This window comes from Gossypium arboreum, chromosome 10 (genome assembly GCF_025698485.1).
Source record: "Gossypium arboreum isolate Shixiya-1 chromosome 10, ASM2569848v2, whole genome shotgun sequence".
NCBI classification, from domain to species: domain Eukaryota; kingdom Viridiplantae; phylum Streptophyta; class Magnoliopsida; order Malvales; family Malvaceae; genus Gossypium; species Gossypium arboreum.
In genome coordinates, this window is record NC_069079.1 from 128,451,141 (window position 1) to 128,468,388 (window position 17,248).

Below are 17,248 nucleotides of genomic sequence, written 5' to 3' on the forward strand. Positions count from 1 at the left end.
AAGTTCTCTGTCCTTCTAACGATGAAAGAGAGAAAATTGAGAAAATGGACGAGATTGAGCTGAGGAGAACGCTTTTTGATGCTTTGAAAGAAAAGCGGTATTTGGTGGTCCTCGATGATATTTGGAGAAGCGAGGATTGGGATATTCTTAAACCTGCTTTTCCAAGAGGAAGAAAGGGAAGCAAAATATTGTTCACAACACGAAACAGGAATGTGGCTTCACGTGCCGATCCTTGGAGCACTCCTGTGGAGCTCTCACTTCTTACAGATGATGAAAGTTGGAATCTTTTGTGTAAGAAAGCATTCCCACGGAGCAAAATGGGTTCTCAATGCTGCTCAGAAGAATTTGTGAAGCTTGGAAAAGAGATGGTGAAAAAATGTGGAGGCTTGCCTTTAGCAATTGTTGTGTTGGGTTGCTTGCTGGCAACAAAACAGTCAGTGGCTCAATGGGAGATGGTTCATAAAAACATCCATGGACACTTAAATGAGCTCCCACACCAAGATCGTCAATATGGTGCAGTGAACCGAATTTTGGTTTCAAGCTACAATGACTTGCCTTATCCTTTAAAACCATGCTTTTTGTATCTTAGTCATTATCCAGAAGATTGGGAGATACCGAAAAAAGAACTCATTCGTTTATGGATCGCTGAAGGTTTCATTCCGGAAAACGAAGAATTCTTGATGGAGGATTTAGGCGAAAAATTCCTAGAAGAGCTTATAGATAGGAGCTTGGTTCAAGTTAGCAGGCGAGACTATACAGGAACAAATGTGGAGACATGTCGATTGCATGATCTCTTGAGGGACGTGTGCTTGAAGAAAGCAAGAGAGGAGAAGTTCTTGGAAATTATTCAACAACCACTGCATGAACGTGAAGTGACATTGGCAGAACCTATGCTACGAAGAATTTCTATTCAACCTAGTCAATGGAGAGTTATTTTGAAGGGAGAGCATCCAAAATTACGTTCTTTGTTGTTTTCTCAGAACGTGAAATTGGCAGAATTTTGCATTTCAAAATACAAAAGCTTCAAATTTTTAAGGGTGTTGACTCTTGCAAAATCGGACAACTACGAAAAGTGGCATGTGTCGACTGAAATTGGTAATCTCCAACATTTGAGATACTTGAAGTTATACTACAATAGAAAAATGATTTTGCCGCGATCTATTGGCAGGTTGAACAGTTTGTACACTTTATACATCAAGTCTGGTTATGAAAGTGCAATTCCAGATGGTGTGTTTAAGTTGGAACGTTTAAGGCATATTCTAATAAAAGTAGCTGATGAATGTGGATTTCGTTGGCGGCAAGGGTTCACTTCAAAAAATATTGAAACTTTGAAGTTCATAGTGGTGGATGTGAAGCCGGTTGAAAATAATGCAGTGCTTAGGTGGACTAATATTCAGAGTTTAGGAATAGTATTTACCAGAGCAAACTATGTTAAGCCTACCCTAATATTGCTAACCAAATTGCAACGCCTTAGATCAGTGTCCTTAAGTATTTTTGATGGCTCACACCCAGACTTAGAACCCCTTTCTCAATATTATCACCTCTCCAAACTGAAATTATTCGGGCGGATAGAAGATAAGCCACATCCGAACGGTCATGTTTTGAAATTTCTTCCATCAAATATTGTCAAATTAACTTTGGTTGATTGCGAGCTGAGCCAAGATCCAATGGCCGTATTAGAAAACCTATGTCATTTGAGGATTCTCCATTTGAAACATGCATATATTGGGAGTAAAATGGTGTGCTCTGCAAATGGATTTCCTAAACTTTGATTGTCTTCGAATGATTTTCTTAAGTAAGTTGGAGGAGTGGGAAATTGAAGAAGGTGCACTGCCATGCCTCCAAGAATTGGAGTTGTCCGTTGATAGTTTAAGGATGCTTCCAGAAGGATTGATGTATGTTACTACTCTCCAAGAATTAAATTTAATAGGACTGCCTTCGTCATTGGAATAAAAGATTAAAGTGATAGATGGAAGAGAAGGAGAAGATTTCTATAAAGTGCGCCACATTCCCTCCATCCACATTTCATTGATCCCAAAGTAATAAGAATCAACATCACGTGAGGTATTTATTTCTGTAAAATAATAATCTTTACATTTTTTTTCTTTTCTTTTTACCCATTGAGTTAGAGATTGATATAATATTGATAAAATAACATGAAAGAAGAATATATCTTTAATTACCATAAAATTATAATTAAAATATAAAAAATAAAAATTTCAAATCATTTTTCTAGAAAAACTAAGATTTTAATATCATTTTATTATTTCATATTTTTAATTATTATACATAAGAGATGATGATATATACATACCATTTTTCTTCTTGATGTAAGTTATCTAATTAGCACTGGAATACACTTTGTCGAGATATCTAATTTCATTAACTGTGTGTATGTATTTTTATAAGAATTAGATTGCTATATACTATGAGCTTTGAATGAAGAGATTGTTTGCTATATAACCAATGCTTGCTTCAGGCCTCCCAATTTGCTTACTTTTATAAAGAATTATCATCTTATTGATTTGGTTCTTCATTTGCATCTATTTGATTGAAATTAATCTAATTTAAACCAAAGAAATAAATTCTAAATAACTCATTAGATGTTAAATGGTTAAATTCATTATTTAAATAGTAAAACAACCCCTTTAAATTTACAACTCACTATTTCAATTAAAATTAGATGATACAATGTCAATCAAAACGTATAACATGTATACTTTTATATGACATAACAAAAATATGTATGATTTCTTATAACAAAATGTATAAAACAGATTTATACTAATATTGACTTATGTGGAATGATGATTAAATTTTTTCTTAGGTACCCGTTTGGCACAAGTTCAAACTATATGACACCCATCCCCACTCGAATATTTTATAAAAAGAGTCGACATCAATCATTTTGAAACTTTTAACAGTTTAATCAATGATATTAATCATTCCATAAAATTTTTTTTAATCAGAATCATCATAAAGTATTAAATACTTTTTACTCATTTACTATTTAATAAGAACAAACCGATATTTAAACATCTTTGAGTCTTAAATTATTTTAACTTTTACCTTGAACCAAACACGGTACTGGAACATATCTAGTAATGCGCTAATTGTCCGGTTAATCAAACATTTTGTGAACTAAACTTCCTTTTAATCTAAACTCACAAAAATTTAAAGTAGCGACTCAACTTTCTATTGAAGACTTGTTTTAATAAGGTTATACAAATCGAAATGTTATAAATTCAGGGAGCTCTTATGTACTAAGATAACCCTGTTCAATGCTTCATTTTCAATCAACCCAGAAGCATTTATATACATGTTTCTGAAACGTAAAAATCTTAGCCTCACATTTGTAAACATTTTTACTCTGATATGAGACAAGCCCACGGATGAAACAGAAGTTACGGCAAGGTGATCAGAAGAGGCATTCACTAACCTCACACGATAATGTTTTTTAATCAGCGCTCAAAGCAATTGACGAAGCTGCTGATTTTCTTTCCGGAGAGACTTAACCTCTTCCATCAGTTCAGCTTGGTTCTGTAATATGGAGCTCATCACACGAGACATCTCCATCTGTTCCAATAATTTCCGCAAATTAGAGCTGAGAATATGTACATGAAAGCCAAAGCAACATAAAGGAAAGGATGATAGGAAAATACCTCCTGCATGTGCAATTGTCTTAAAATTTCAATATGCAAGTTCCTCGTATCTCCATGAATGGATTTCTGAAATGAATCGAGGGCTTCTTCTAGAGTTCGTTGAAATAGCTGAAGAGTAAAGTTGCTTCCTTGTTGGGGATCTTGTTGAGATGCCTTGGGGGGTTATAATATTCCTCCCTATTATGGTCACAATCAATGCAGTGTCATGCCCGGGAAAAAAACTTTGAAATATATAGAAATTCGTAAAACTCCTTCATCCAGGATGACTTCACTACTCAAATGCATAAAAAGACAAAAGTGATTAGAGAAATTAATGTAGTGAATAGTTACTTAACCAAACCAGATATCATACATTCATTGCTGGAAGAACTCCTGATGCCGCTGCAGTCAATGAATCAGACCTCGATAACAGGCTATTAAACAGCTCTTCTCTGGTTTCAGCTCCCGTTTTCTTTGTTTTTGGAGAAGCCACCAAATGGGATGTTCCATCGCTAAAAGCAGATGTAGTACTAATTCTCTCGGCATATGTTGAAAACCTTCGAGGCGGTGCTAAAGAAGCTAGTTTTGGTGAGTCAAGGCTGCCAGCTCTAGTAATCCCTTTTGAACCAAAAGATAAAGCAGACATGGAGCTCGAGGAGAAATGTTCAGGAAATCCCAATGAAGAAATCTCCTGATTTGAAGAGACATCCTTCGGGTGCAAATTTTCATAGCTCAGGTTAGAACTGGTCTGACTGAGCATTGAAGACTGATCTTGTCCAGCATAAATAGAGCTCGTTGTCAGACCACCAGAAGCTGGCATCCCAAAAAGAGATGGCAGCTGGCGAAGCTGAGCAAATTTGTCAGATATCTTGTCACCACCCAAAGCTTCTGGAGAAGTGATGGAGGTCTCTTCACTCTTGGAAGATGGTGTAGGGGTAGATTCCAATGCTGTAAAAGACTTCGTCACATCCTGTAAAGATAAGTGGTGTACAAACATCATTATGGCGAAAAAAAGACAGAAAAGCCATATCAATTGCTCTCAAAAAACCAAATTAAGTATCAGAAACAGTTCTATGACTAAAGAACATACGATATAACAGCCTGTGAATCAAGCTCAGCTAATTCATTTATTAAGAGAAATGAAATTTGTTGGAAATGACATCCCACTGCAGATGATAATAAGTTGTCTGCAATTGTAAGTCAGAGAAATCCTCAAAACATGCAAAGCCATACTAAAACACAGTTGATCTATTGGACTTGTTAATACAAACACGCAAAATGCTCCAAACATACAACATAATGCACAAAAAAACCACATTCCCATTCTATACAAAAATGACAACTTAGGATCAACTCATATACTTGCATGAAACTAGCAGAACATTACCATGAAGATTTAAAGTAATATCTTGTACAAAAAAATCAAAATAAATATGTTATGCATTACTGTCATCAATAATAAAAAAGCAAAAAGCAAAAAACCTGTTGAGACATTGAACTGGACTTCCAATCAAGTATTGGGTGATGAAAGGCTTGTTGATGTCACAGATGGAAGTGGGTCTGGCATAAGAACAGAATCCTCCATTGCACCTCCCAAAAGAGCAGTCTCAGCAGTGCAAGTACTCTCATTAACAATGGCTGGTTTTGATCTTTGCCAACATAAACTTGAAACAGCTTGATAGATGCTATAAACACTTAGGATTTAAAATGATTAAAGGAATAAGGCTTATTACTTTCCATTTACACAAAACACTTTGAAGTTGGAGCACAAACAAGCAAGCAGTGACATCCAATTAATATCATTAGTTCCATTATAGAACATGATCTTTTATACAAATACCATTCAAAATTCCATATCAAGTTAGAGTTCTTGAGGGAAAATAGAAAGCAAGTGCAAACTACAAGAATTTATCAGGGCCTGGGTCTCTTTTTATATTAAAAAGTGAAAACAGAGCAAAAGATAACCAACATCCGAACTACTATAAGCACGAAGAACAGTAAAAGGCTGTAGTTTTCCCCGAATATCACAGAACACCACTCTACCATTACCAGTACCAGCTGCCAGTGTCCAACCATCATCTTTAAATGCCAATGAAGAAAACCCTGAGTCATAAGTGTATAGCTTTTTATCCAACCCAACACTAGCAATAATCTGTTGAAAAGGAAAAAGAAAATTGAAATGTAATATTTAGGGTATGTGAAGGTAGGGTTTGTTCTACTATGGGTTATATATTATTTTTGTTAAATTAAATTGATATTTGGATGCCTAAATGTTTTGAATGGTATGATAATATTCAGTAACTCTATTTCGATAACGGAAATTGAATATGGGTATTACAATTATGGTTTTGACTGATTTGATAATTGATGAATTATCTATAAATCTATTTATGAGTTGGATTACGTATTTAAGCTTGAAGGTTTATTTAATATATAAATTTTTTTTTGGATAAAACGATTTCTTTTTTCCATAAGAATTTCCTTCGAGGATGCTAAAAGTACAAATCATTCCAAGGTGGAACGATGGTAGTAGATGAAAGAGTGAATTGGCAGAGGTGAAATTGCTAGTTTTTTTTTTTTTTTGAATTAAGATGTAGTTAATTTTTAGGGTTTGATTCTTTTAGATTGTTTCTTTTAGGACCAGACCATTAAAGTCCCTTAAGAATTGAGTAGGTACACCTTTTGCATTAATTAGGAACAGTTCCATCACCGACTGACGAATGTAAGAGAGTAGGACACATGGTACCCATTTAGAGATTGTATTTAATTTTCAATTTTAATGGCATCCATTTTTTATTTCTCAAAAAAAAAACAAAATCCAAAAAATGGACTTAAGTAAAAAAAATAAAGTGGATTCATGTTAAGTTTCAACTTTCTTAAACCTAACCCAACTCACTTTAGACTTTTGTATATATTTTAATTTTATATATTATTTAAACATAAAAAATATTGTCTAAATTTAAATTTTAATAAAAATATTATTAGAAATATTAAATATTAAATTAAGAATAATATATATTTAAAATTTATTGGTTTAAAATAGACTTAAACGTATCATTTATAAATAAATTTACCTAAGTTTTTGAACCGAATCAATTTTAAACAAACATAAAAAATATTGTACATAAACTCAATTTCAACCCATAAACACCTAAAAGGAACCATATGTGATAAACTAAAAGAGAAACAAACACGAATCCATAGATGTGTGTAAATTTCGGGTAAAACCAAATTAATTCGGTTAACTCATCGAATTCAGTTAATCGGTCGGTTAACCGAATTAGTTTGGCCAAGAGTTGATTAATAATTTTTTGAAAGTTCGGTTAATGGTTAATTCGATTCGAAATCAGTCGGTTAATCAAATTAACCGAATAAACCGAACTTAATAAATAATATTATAATATATAAGTATCCGGTCGGTTCGGTTAATTTTTGGGAGTATAAATTAATCGGTCGGTTAATTCGGTTAGTTTTTTAAATATGTTTCTACTTGTTTTAACCAAAAATAAAAAAAAAATATAAAATTCAGTTAATTCGGTTAACCAACTGAAATAACCGAAAAAGTTTAGTTCAATTAATTTTTTAAAAATTTTAGTTCAATTAACTATTAAAAATTTTAAAATATTAATTAATGATAATTCAAGTCGATTAATCGATCGATTAACCTATTGAACACTCCTTTAAACCCATACATTATAAACTCTAATATAACCGTTATAGGAACAAACCAAAAACAGCCAATGAAAGATTTAAATTTAAATTTATTAATTTATTTATTATTTATTGTACTAGCTTTGAGTTACGACAATCTACAATGGTCACTTTTAAAATGGTTAGTGTTGCACAGAAGTAAATTTGAAAAATAAAAATTTTATTTCATCAATTTAATCGAATTTTTTAAAATAGTTGAAGCTGGCCAACTCACTGATAAGATTGAGTTATTAGGAATTTTGAAATTCTAAATTTTAAATTTTATTTTGTATAAATTATACATGGAACCCTCAAATAAATAAAATTCTCTTTTAAAATTTTTTTCACCAGTAAAATTAAAAAAATTCGTGATTGTTTTATTTTCTCAATTTTTTTTATTTTCTTTCAACATTCTTTGCACTGTTGTTTTCCACGTGGTCCTTTCGTTTTTGATAAGATTTATATTGGCCGGAAAAAAAGATTTAGAGGATGTGAGTTTGAATGTTAATAAGTGCGTATCAAAATTATGAAGTTTATTGATGGGTAATTTAGGTATAATATAAAAAGATTAATATAGTAAAAATAATAAATAATTGGAGTAAAGCATATTTAAGGTCACTAAACTATTAGTAAATTTACGTTTTGGTCGATTAACATTTAAAAATTACAAAATGGTTACTAAACTATTTAAAAGTTTTCTTTTAAGTCATCAGGTTGTTAAAATGACTGCTATATGGCCTTCATTGTTTGCCCACTAACTCTTCTACCCCTGCTTTTCTATAGACTAGATTTTTTTTTCATGAAACAACTTTAAATGTCACGTATCTACGAATCAAATTCTAAATAATTTTTTTCTCTATTTTTCGGCACCAACCGTCGGATTGACTTGATCTAATATATGTTCTTTTACTCGTCGATGAGTATTTATCCATCGTACAATTTATTAAATTGTCGCTTTAACCTCGCTAGTCGGACTTTTTAAAAAAAAAAACTAATAATGCAATAACTTAAATAAAAAATCATTGAATAAATTAATGACTTAAATAAAATTTTCAAATAATTAAAAGATCAAAATATAAATTTATTAATAATTTAATAACTTTAAATATAATTTACACACATAACTATCATTTTTCTTTTGGACTTATCCAATCAATTACGAGCAATGGCTTTTGGGTCTTCAAATAGTTATACTTGGGAAGAGATGAATTGAGGGTTGGCCTACTAATGTGAGTGATCTTAACTTACATAGCTTATCTTTTCTTCACATGCCATTTTACTTTTATCGATTTTGTATGGCAACCAATGTGGAATTTGAAAACAGCTTTTGCTTTCAATGCGGAAAATCTCTTGTGGCTTTGAAATTTTGTCACCCATTACTTTTTGTGTCCACCTTACGTTTTCTCTGAAAAAAATAAAAATAAAAGCGAGTCTTTTTTTTTTTTAAAAAAAATTGCTTTTTTATTTTTCTTTCACCAAATTTTCTATTTCACTAAAAACGTGTGATTTTCTCCACCATCCACTTTGAATATATGTTATTTTATTTAAAAAAGTTAAGTTCCATTTTAATAATAATAATAATAAGAAGAAAATAATTACCAACCTCGCCCCGAAAACAGCTCTTCAAAACTTCTGATACAGAGAGATACTTCTCCACTAATACATCAAATATTCTACTAATACTTGCCGACCTGTTTGTGGAATCTGTTCTGAACCAGGAGGAGAAATGGCAGAGGCTATTGTGTCCTTAGCTATTGAAAGAATTTTAGATTTACTCATCCATGAAGCTGTTTTCCTCAAAGATGTAAAAGATCAAGTTGAGAGCCTAAACGCTGAACTTAAGCGAATGCAGTGTTTCTTGAAGGACGCGGATCGCAAGCTTGAACAAGATGCGCGTTTCCAGAATCGGGTGTCGGAAATCAGAGATCTTGCTTATGATGCTGAAGATGTCATCGACTCTTTTATTCTTAAAGCAGCACATCAACGAGGTTTTCATGGGATTGTCAAGAGATTCACCTCCATTTTCACCAAACCTTCTCATCTGCACAAAATCGGGGTGCAGGTCAAAGCAATCCAGACCAAGCTCCAAAATATTTCCAAGAATCTTCCAGCTTATGAGATATCCGGTGATGGAGAAGGCTCTAGCTCAATTATCAAGGTGCAGCAACGGTTAAGGACATACTCACATGTCGAGGAAGAGGACGTTGTTAGCTTGGAGGTTAGCACGAAGGATGTCATGACCATGTTGATGACTGAAGAAGATAGACTCCATGCCGTCGTTTCCATAGTCGGCATGGGGGGCATCGGTAAGACTACTCTTGCCAGAAAAGTATATAATCATGTTGAGGTTAGACACCATTTTGATTGCTTGGCTTGGGTTTATATATCTCAACAATGTAAGCCTAGAGAAGTTTTGCTTAGTGTCTTGATGGAAGTTCTCTCTCCTTCTAAAGATGAAAGAGAGCTAATTGAGAAACTGGACGAGAATGAGCTGTGGAAAAGGTTTTTTGATGCTTTGAAAGAAAAGCGGAATTTGGTAGTCCTCGATGATATCTGGAGAGGCGGGGATTGGGATATTCTTAAACCTGCTTTTCCACGAGGAAGAATGGGAAGCAAAATATTGTTCACTACACGCAACAGGAATGTGGCTTTACATGCCGATCCCTGCAACACTCCCATGGAGCTCTCACCTCTTACAGATGATGAAAGTTGGATTCTTTTGAGTAGGAAAGCATTCCCCCTAAACAAGACAGACTCTCATATCCGCTCTGAAGAATTTGAGAAACTCGGAAGAGAGATGGTGAAAAAATGCGGAGGTCTACCTTTAGCGATTATTGTCTTGGGAAGCTTGCTAGCAAGAAAACAATCATTGGACGACTGGGAGAAGGTTAACAGAAACTTTTTCTATGGAAACTTAAAAGGGCTCCAACAACTTGATCATCAATATGGTGCAGTGAACAGGATTTTGGTTTTAAGCTACAATGATTTGCCTTATCAGTTAAAACCATGCTTTCTGTATCTTCCTCATTATCCAGAAGATTGGGAGATATCGAAAAAAGAGCTCATTCGATTATGGATCGCTGAAGGTTTCATTTCACCATTATTGGGAAGCGAAGAAATCTTGATGGAGGATGTAGGCGAACAATTCCTAGAAGAGCTTATAGATAGAAGCTTGGTTCAAGTTTGGAGACGAGACTATACCGGGACAAAAGTGAAAACATGCCGAATACATGATCTCTTGAGAAACTTGTGCGTGGAGAAAGCAGAAGAGGAGAATTTCTTAAAATTTATTCAACCTTCATTAATTGAAAACTCTGAAAATTCTCTCGATGTGACCTTGGTAACATCTATGCCACGAAGAATTGCTATACATCCTGGCAAAAGGGACGTCCATTTAAAAGGTGAGCATCCAAAATTACGTTCTTTGTTGCTGAAGGGATGGATGATGAGTTTCCATTTTCCAAATTTTAGTAACTTTAAACTTTTAAGAGTGTTGAAACTTTCGAGGAATGTTAGGGAGTGGCATGTGTCAGGTGAAATTGGTAATCTCCATCATTTGAGGTATTTGAGATTAGAATGCACTGGGGAAATGATCTTGCCATGTGCTATTGGAAAGTTGAAGAATTTACACACTTTGCACCTCCAATGCCGTAGTGTCAGTGTTCCAGATGGTGTATTCAAATTAGAACGCATAAGGCAATTTGTGATAAAAGTGGGATCGGTCCTAAATATCAAAAGTGGTTTTCTTTTGTGGCGAAGCTTTTCATTAAAAAATATTGAAACTCTGAAGTACATGTTGGTGGACAAGAAGTTGGTTGAAAATAATGAGGTGCTTAAGTTGACTCATGTTCAGTGTTTAGGAATAATATTTAAGAGTTCAAAAGATGTTAAGTCTATCCTACTATTGATGATCAAATTGGATCGCCTTAGGTCATTGTCTATGAATTTGTTTGTTGAAAAGTCGAGCTCATTTTCATATCTAGACTTAGAACCTCTTTTTCAGTTTGGTCACCTTTCCGAATTGAAATTAGTAGGGCATTTAAAAGAAGATCCACATCAAAGCCATCATGTTTTGAAATTTCTTCCCCGAAGTATTGTCAAATTAACTTTACAATGCTCTACGATGACTCAAGATCCAATGGAAGTGTTGGAAAATCTGCCTTGTTTGACAATTCTTAATTTATTGAGTTTTGCATATGAGGGGAGAAAAATGGTTTGCTCTGCGAATGGCTTTTGTCAACTTGACATTTTTTGTATAAATAAAGCAACAAATTTAGAAGAGTGGGAGATACAAGAAGGGGCAATGCCACGTCTCCGAAATTTGTTTTTGAGCCTGAATTTTAAACTAGAAATATTGCCAGAAGGATTGAAGTATATTATTACTCTCCAAAAATTGATATTAAGAGTAATGCCTTCATCATTGACAAAAAGGATTCAAGTGAAAGGTGGAAAAGAAGGAGAGGATTTCTATAAAGTGCGCCACATACCTTCCATCCAAATATCAGAGAGGATAACAGGTAAGGGTTACTTTTACGTTAATTCAGAGATTACTTATTTGTAATATTTTTCTCTCTTAATTATCAAACTTTAAAACTGGATCCTTTGCATATCTATGGCAGATGATGTGAATAATCAACTATATATCAATTCAAGTGCTAATTTAGTGTTTAATGTAAATTCATAAAAGCCTATATATTGTTGAAACTCTCTCAATTTCCATGATTGTTGGCCTGCCTACTTTTTTAAGTTAACTACCAAACTTCAATGTTAATTGCAACATTGCTTTCCTTTCACCTAATTTGGATTAGTGTTCATTAAATAAAAAATATATATTTTGTTCAATTAAATATAAAAAAAATATTTCATTATTATTATATTTTAAGGTAAATAATATAGTCATCTAATTATTAGTATTTTTTTTCACCCAATTATTAAAAATTACAAATTAGTAAATTCATGGTGTACTTCCTAGTCCAGTAAACCAGCTTTCTGCATTCTCAAACTATCTCCCCACGGCAACTCTAGTACCAAGACCCCACTAGACTTAGTCAATGCTGCCGTCAACAAGTGCCGTTCTCGTGCCTCGTCAATGAACATGTCGCCGAATTTGCCGGTGGATCAAGGTGTACGAAATTACTTGCTTCAATGCATGACGCTGATTTCATTATGGTTTTCTATTACAGTTTTAGAACATTGTTTTTTTATGCTTACTAAAATGGACTTTCGCTGAGAAAATAAAAGAAAACATTTAAACAATGCTATGGAATTTTGATTAGTTTAATTAATACATCATTTTTGTCTTTAAATGTTTACATTAACCAAAAATAAAAATATTTTTTAAATACCTTAGTTAGTAAAATATTAATTAAAAGAATTTAATATTACCATCTAAGTTGTCTTTTTTATACATGATGCTTTAACGCTAAGTGGGCTCAGAATTCAGATGATAAGAAATTCATTGGAATTCAACAAATTATTACAGTATTCTCTATTAGGGATAAATATAAAATTATACATAAATTTTGATTTAATATATAATTGTTAATGTTTAATTTGATGTAATTATATACATGAAATTCTAATTATGATTTAAATGTATATTTGAAATTTTATTTTGTTTTAATCATATATTTAAAAAATAAATATATCAATTTATCTCTATATTGGAAAAATATAATTATTTATGTATACAATTTATAAATAAAAATGATGATATATTAATAATTGTTTTAATACATTTGAACCGCCTATGGGTTGAGAAAGAAAAACAGATAAATTAAAAGTCAGTTTGAATTAAAGTATTTGTACTGTTCATGAAATACAAATTTTAAAAATGAGTGTAATAAAATAGAATTGAATAGAATTTTATTTTAATTTAATTTATAGTTATTTCTAAGTATAATATCACATGTTTGTAAGATATTCGAAGGGGTATGAGGGTTGCTTCAGTTTCAGAAATAGTAAAGCTTTGGGAATTCATTTGGGGGTATTTCATTGCTAAGCAGGGAATCAAGGAGAAGGTCCCCATTTTCTTAAGCAAAGAATTTAATTAAAAGAGGAAAGAAGAATCTGCTTTTGCTTTCTTCTTGTTCAACTTTTATTGTCATTTACTTTTTGATAGAACAATAACAAAAAAAAGGAATCAGAAAATACACACAGGCTGATTATCAATCTGTTTGATATCCAAAAAGAGAGAAGAAGAAATTCAGACTCTTTTTTTTTAATCAGCCAGAGAAATGGCAGAGGCTATTGTGTCTTTAGTTGTTAAAAGAATTTCAGAATTACTCATCCGTGAAGCAGTTTTCCTCAAAGATGTCAAGGAAGAAGTTGAGAGCCTAAACACTGAACTAAAGCGAATGCAGTGTTTCTTGGAGGACGTTGATGGGAAGGCGGAACAAGACAAGCGTCTCCGTAATCGGGTATCCGAAATCAGAGATCTTGCTTACGAAGCTGAAGATATTATCGACTCCTTCATCCTTGAACGTGCACATCAAGGAGGCTTTCAAGGAATCGTCAAGAGATTCACCTCCATTTGCACCAAACCTTGGCATCTGCACAAAATCGGGGTGCAGGTCAAAGCAATCCAGACCAAGCTCCAAAACATTTCCAATAATCTTCCAGCTTATGAGATACCCCGTGATGGAGAAGGCTCTAGCTCAGTTTTCAACGTGCAGCGACAGTTAAGAAGGACATACTCCCATGTCGAGGAAGAGGACGTTGTTAGCTTGGAGGTTAGCACGAAGGATGTCATGACCAAGTTGATGAATGAAGAAGATAGACTCCATGCCGTCGTTTCGATAGTCGGCATGGGGGGCATCGGTAAGACTACTCTTGCCAGAAAAGTATATAATCATGTTGATGTGATACGCCATTTTGATTGCTTCGCTTGGGTTTCTATATCTCAACAATGTAAGCCAAGAGAAGTTTTGCTTACTATCTTGGCGAAAGTTCATGGAAGAGAGCTAATTAACAACCTGGAAGAGAGTGAGCTGGTGAAAAGACTTTTCGATGCTTTGAAAGAAAAGCGGTATCTGATAGTCCTCGATGATATTTGGAAAAACGAGGATTGGGATATTCTTAAACCTGCTTTTCCACGAGGAAGAAAGGGAAGCAAAATATTGTTCACAACACGCAACAGGAATGTGGCTTTACATGCCGATCCTTGCAACACTCCCATGGAGCTCTCACTTCTTACAGATGATGAAAGTTGGAATCTTTTGTGTAGGAAAGCATTCCCACGGAGCAAAATGGGTTCTCAATGCTGCTCACAAGAATTTGTGAAGCTTGGAAAAGAGATGGTGAAAAAATGTGGAGGCTTGCCTTTAGCAATTATTGTGTTGGGTTGCTTGCTGGCAACAAAACAGTCGGTGGCTCAATGGGAGATGGTTCATAAAAACATCCATGGACACCTAAATGAGCTCCCACACCAAGATCGTCAATATGGTGCAGTGAACAGAGTTTTGGTTTCAAGCTACAATGACTTGCCTTATCCTTTAAAACCATGCTTTTTGTATCTTAGTCATTATCCAGAAGACAGGGAGATACCGAAAAAAGAACTCACTCGTTTATGGATCGCTGAAGGTTTCATTCCGGAAAACGAAGAATTCTTGATGGAGGATTTAGGCGAAAAATTCCTAGAAGAGCTTATAGATAGGAGCTTGGTTCAAGTTAGTAGGCGAGACTATACAGGAACAAATGTGGAGACATGTCGATTGCATGATCTCTTGAGGGACTTGTGCTTGAAGAAAGCAAGAGAGGAGAAGTTCTTGGAAATTATTCAACAACCACTGCATGAACGTGAAGTGACATTGGCAGAACCGATGCTACGAAGAATTTCTATTCAACCTAGTCGACGGAGAGCTCTTTTGAAGGGAGAGCATCCAAAATTACGTTCTTTGTTGTTTTCTGAATTGGTTGAATTATGCATTTCAAAATATAAAAGCTTCAAATTTTTAAGGGTGTTGACTCTTGCAAGATCATACAAGTACAAAGAGTGGCATGTGTCAGCTGAAATTGGTAATCTCCTACATTTGAGATACTTGAAGTTATACTACAGTAGGGAAATAATTTTGCCGCGATCTATTGGCAGGTTGAAGGATTTGTACACTTTATACATTAAGTCTGGTGATGAAATTGTACTTCCAGATGGTGTGTTTAAGTTGGAAAGTTTGAGGCATATTGTAATAAAAATGGATAAGATGTACCCCGTATGTGGATTTTCTTGGCGGCAAGGGTTCACTTCAAAAAATATTGAAACTTTGAAGTCCGTAACGATGGTTGAGAAGCCGGTTGAAAATAATGCGGTGCTTAGGTGGACTAATATTCAGAGTTTAGGAATAGCATTTACCAGTGCAAAATATGTGAAGCCTAGCCTAATCTTGCTAACCAAATTGCAACGCCTTGAGTCATTGTCCTTGAGGATTCTTGGCGATTCACTCCCTGACTTAGAACCCCTTTCTCAATATTATCACCTCTCCAAACTGAAATTATTCTGGCTGATAAAAGATGAGCCACATCCGAGCGGCCATGTTTTGAAACTTCTTCCATCAAATATTGTCAAATTAGTTTTAGTTGACTGTGGGCTGAGCCAAGATCCAATGGCCGTATTAGAAAAGTTATGTCATTTGAGGATTCTCCATTTGACATATGCATATATTGGGAGTAGAATGGTGTGCTCTGCAAATGGATTTCCTAAACTTGATTATCTTCGAATGAGATCTTTATATGAGTTGGAGGAGTGGGAAATAGAAGAAGGTGCAATGTCATGCCTTCGAGAATTGAAGTTACACCGTCTTAAAAGTTTAAGGATGCTTCCAGAAGGATTGAGGTATATTACTACTCTCCAAAAATTGAATTTAATAGAAATGCTTTCGTCATTAAAAGAAAGGATTAAAGTGATAGATGGAAGAGAAGGAGAGGATTTCTATAAAGTGCGTCACATTCCCTCCATCCTCATTTTTAATTGATCTCAAAGTAACAGGAGCCAACATCACTTGAGGTATTTATTTCTATAAAATAATAATCTTTACATTCTTTTCTTTTCTTTTCACCCATAGAGTTAGAGATTGATATAATATTGATAAAATAACATGATATAAGAATATATCTTTAATTACCATAAAAATTGTAATTAAAATATTAAAAAAGAATTTTAATCATATTTCTAGAAAAACTAAATTTTAATATCATTTTATTATTTCATATTTTTAATTATTATACATAAGAGATGATGATATATACATACCATTTTTTCTTGATGTAGGTTATCTAATCAGCACTGGAATGCACTTTACCGAAATATCTAATTTCATTAAGTGTGTGTATGTATTTTTTATAAGAATTGGATTGCTATATAGTATGAGCTTTGAATGAAGTGGTTGTTTGCTGTATATCTAATGCTTGCTTTGGCCTCCCAATTTGCTTATTTTTTTTAAAAAAAAATTATCTTCTTATTAATAGGTCATTTGCATCTATTTGATTGAAACTAATCTAATTTAAACCGAAGAATGAAATTCTAAATAACTCATTAGATGTTAAATGGTTAAATTCATTATTTAAATAGTAAAACAACTCATTTAAATTTACAACTCACTATTTCAATTAACAATTAGATAATACAAAACATATAACACGATACGCTTATGACATAACAAAAATATATACGATTTCTTATAACAAAATGTATAAAATAGATTTATACTAATTTTGACTTATGTGGAATGATGATTAAATTTTTATCAAGTACTCATTTGACACAAGTTCAAACTATATGATGCCCATTCCCACCCAAATATTTTATAAAAAGAGTTGACATTAATCATGTTGAAACTTTTAACCATTTAATCAATGATATTAATCATTCCATGAAGTTTTTTAATCAAAACCATCATAAAGTATTAAATACATTTTACTCATTT

At 33.4% G+C, this 17,248-nt stretch overlaps 4 protein-coding genes and 1 long non-coding RNA gene across 5 annotated transcripts; 3 read left to right on the plus strand and 2 right to left on the minus strand.

Moving 5' to 3' along the window:
- The first annotated feature begins 44 nt into the window (after nucleotides 1-44).
- Nucleotides 45-2,463, plus strand: LOC108463315 (probable disease resistance protein At1g58602). Its single transcript, XM_017763266.2, has one exon. It carries the CDS (start codon nucleotides 45-47, stop codon nucleotides 1,770-1,772), a length of 1,728 nt encoding a protein of 575 aa, XP_017618755.2. The 3' UTR covers nucleotides 1,773-2,463.
- A 710-nt stretch (nucleotides 2,464-3,173) lies between these two features.
- On the minus strand, nucleotides 3,174-3,835 carry LOC108463384 (uncharacterized). Its single transcript, XR_008272282.1, has 2 exons — nucleotides 3,663-3,835; nucleotides 3,174-3,576 (listed from the first exon to the last, which is right to left on the minus strand). It is a non-coding gene; the product is annotated as an uncharacterized LOC108463384 (long non-coding RNA).
- A 173-nt stretch (nucleotides 3,836-4,008) lies between these two features.
- On the minus strand, nucleotides 4,009-8,708 carry LOC128279309 (protein NEDD1-like). Its single transcript, XM_053020362.1, has 5 exons — nucleotides 8,580-8,708; nucleotides 5,611-5,793; nucleotides 5,375-5,466; nucleotides 5,188-5,290; nucleotides 4,009-4,611 (listed from the first exon to the last, which is right to left on the minus strand). The coding sequence occupies exons 1-5, from the start codon at nucleotides 8,706-8,708 to the stop codon at nucleotides 4,009-4,011; spliced, it is 1,110 nt and encodes a 369-aa protein (XP_052876322.1).
- Nucleotides 8,709-8,901: 193 nt separating this feature from the next.
- On the plus strand, nucleotides 8,902-12,002 carry LOC108462526 (putative disease resistance protein At1g50180). Its single transcript, XM_017762467.2, has one exon. It carries the CDS (start codon nucleotides 9,058-9,060, stop codon nucleotides 11,890-11,892), a length of 2,835 nt encoding a protein of 944 aa, XP_017617956.1. The 5' UTR covers nucleotides 8,902-9,057; the 3' UTR covers nucleotides 11,893-12,002.
- Nucleotides 12,003-13,265: 1,263 nt separating this feature from the next.
- On the plus strand, nucleotides 13,266-16,787 carry LOC108463248 (probable disease resistance RPP8-like protein 4). The gene is made up of 2 exons (XM_017763191.2): nucleotides 13,266-16,329; nucleotides 16,594-16,787. Exon 1 carries the CDS (start codon nucleotides 13,568-13,570, stop codon nucleotides 16,295-16,297), a length of 2,730 nt encoding a protein of 909 aa, XP_017618680.2. The 5' UTR covers nucleotides 13,266-13,567; the 3' UTR covers nucleotides 16,298-16,329; nucleotides 16,594-16,787.
- Nucleotides 16,788-17,248: the final 461 nt, after the last annotated feature.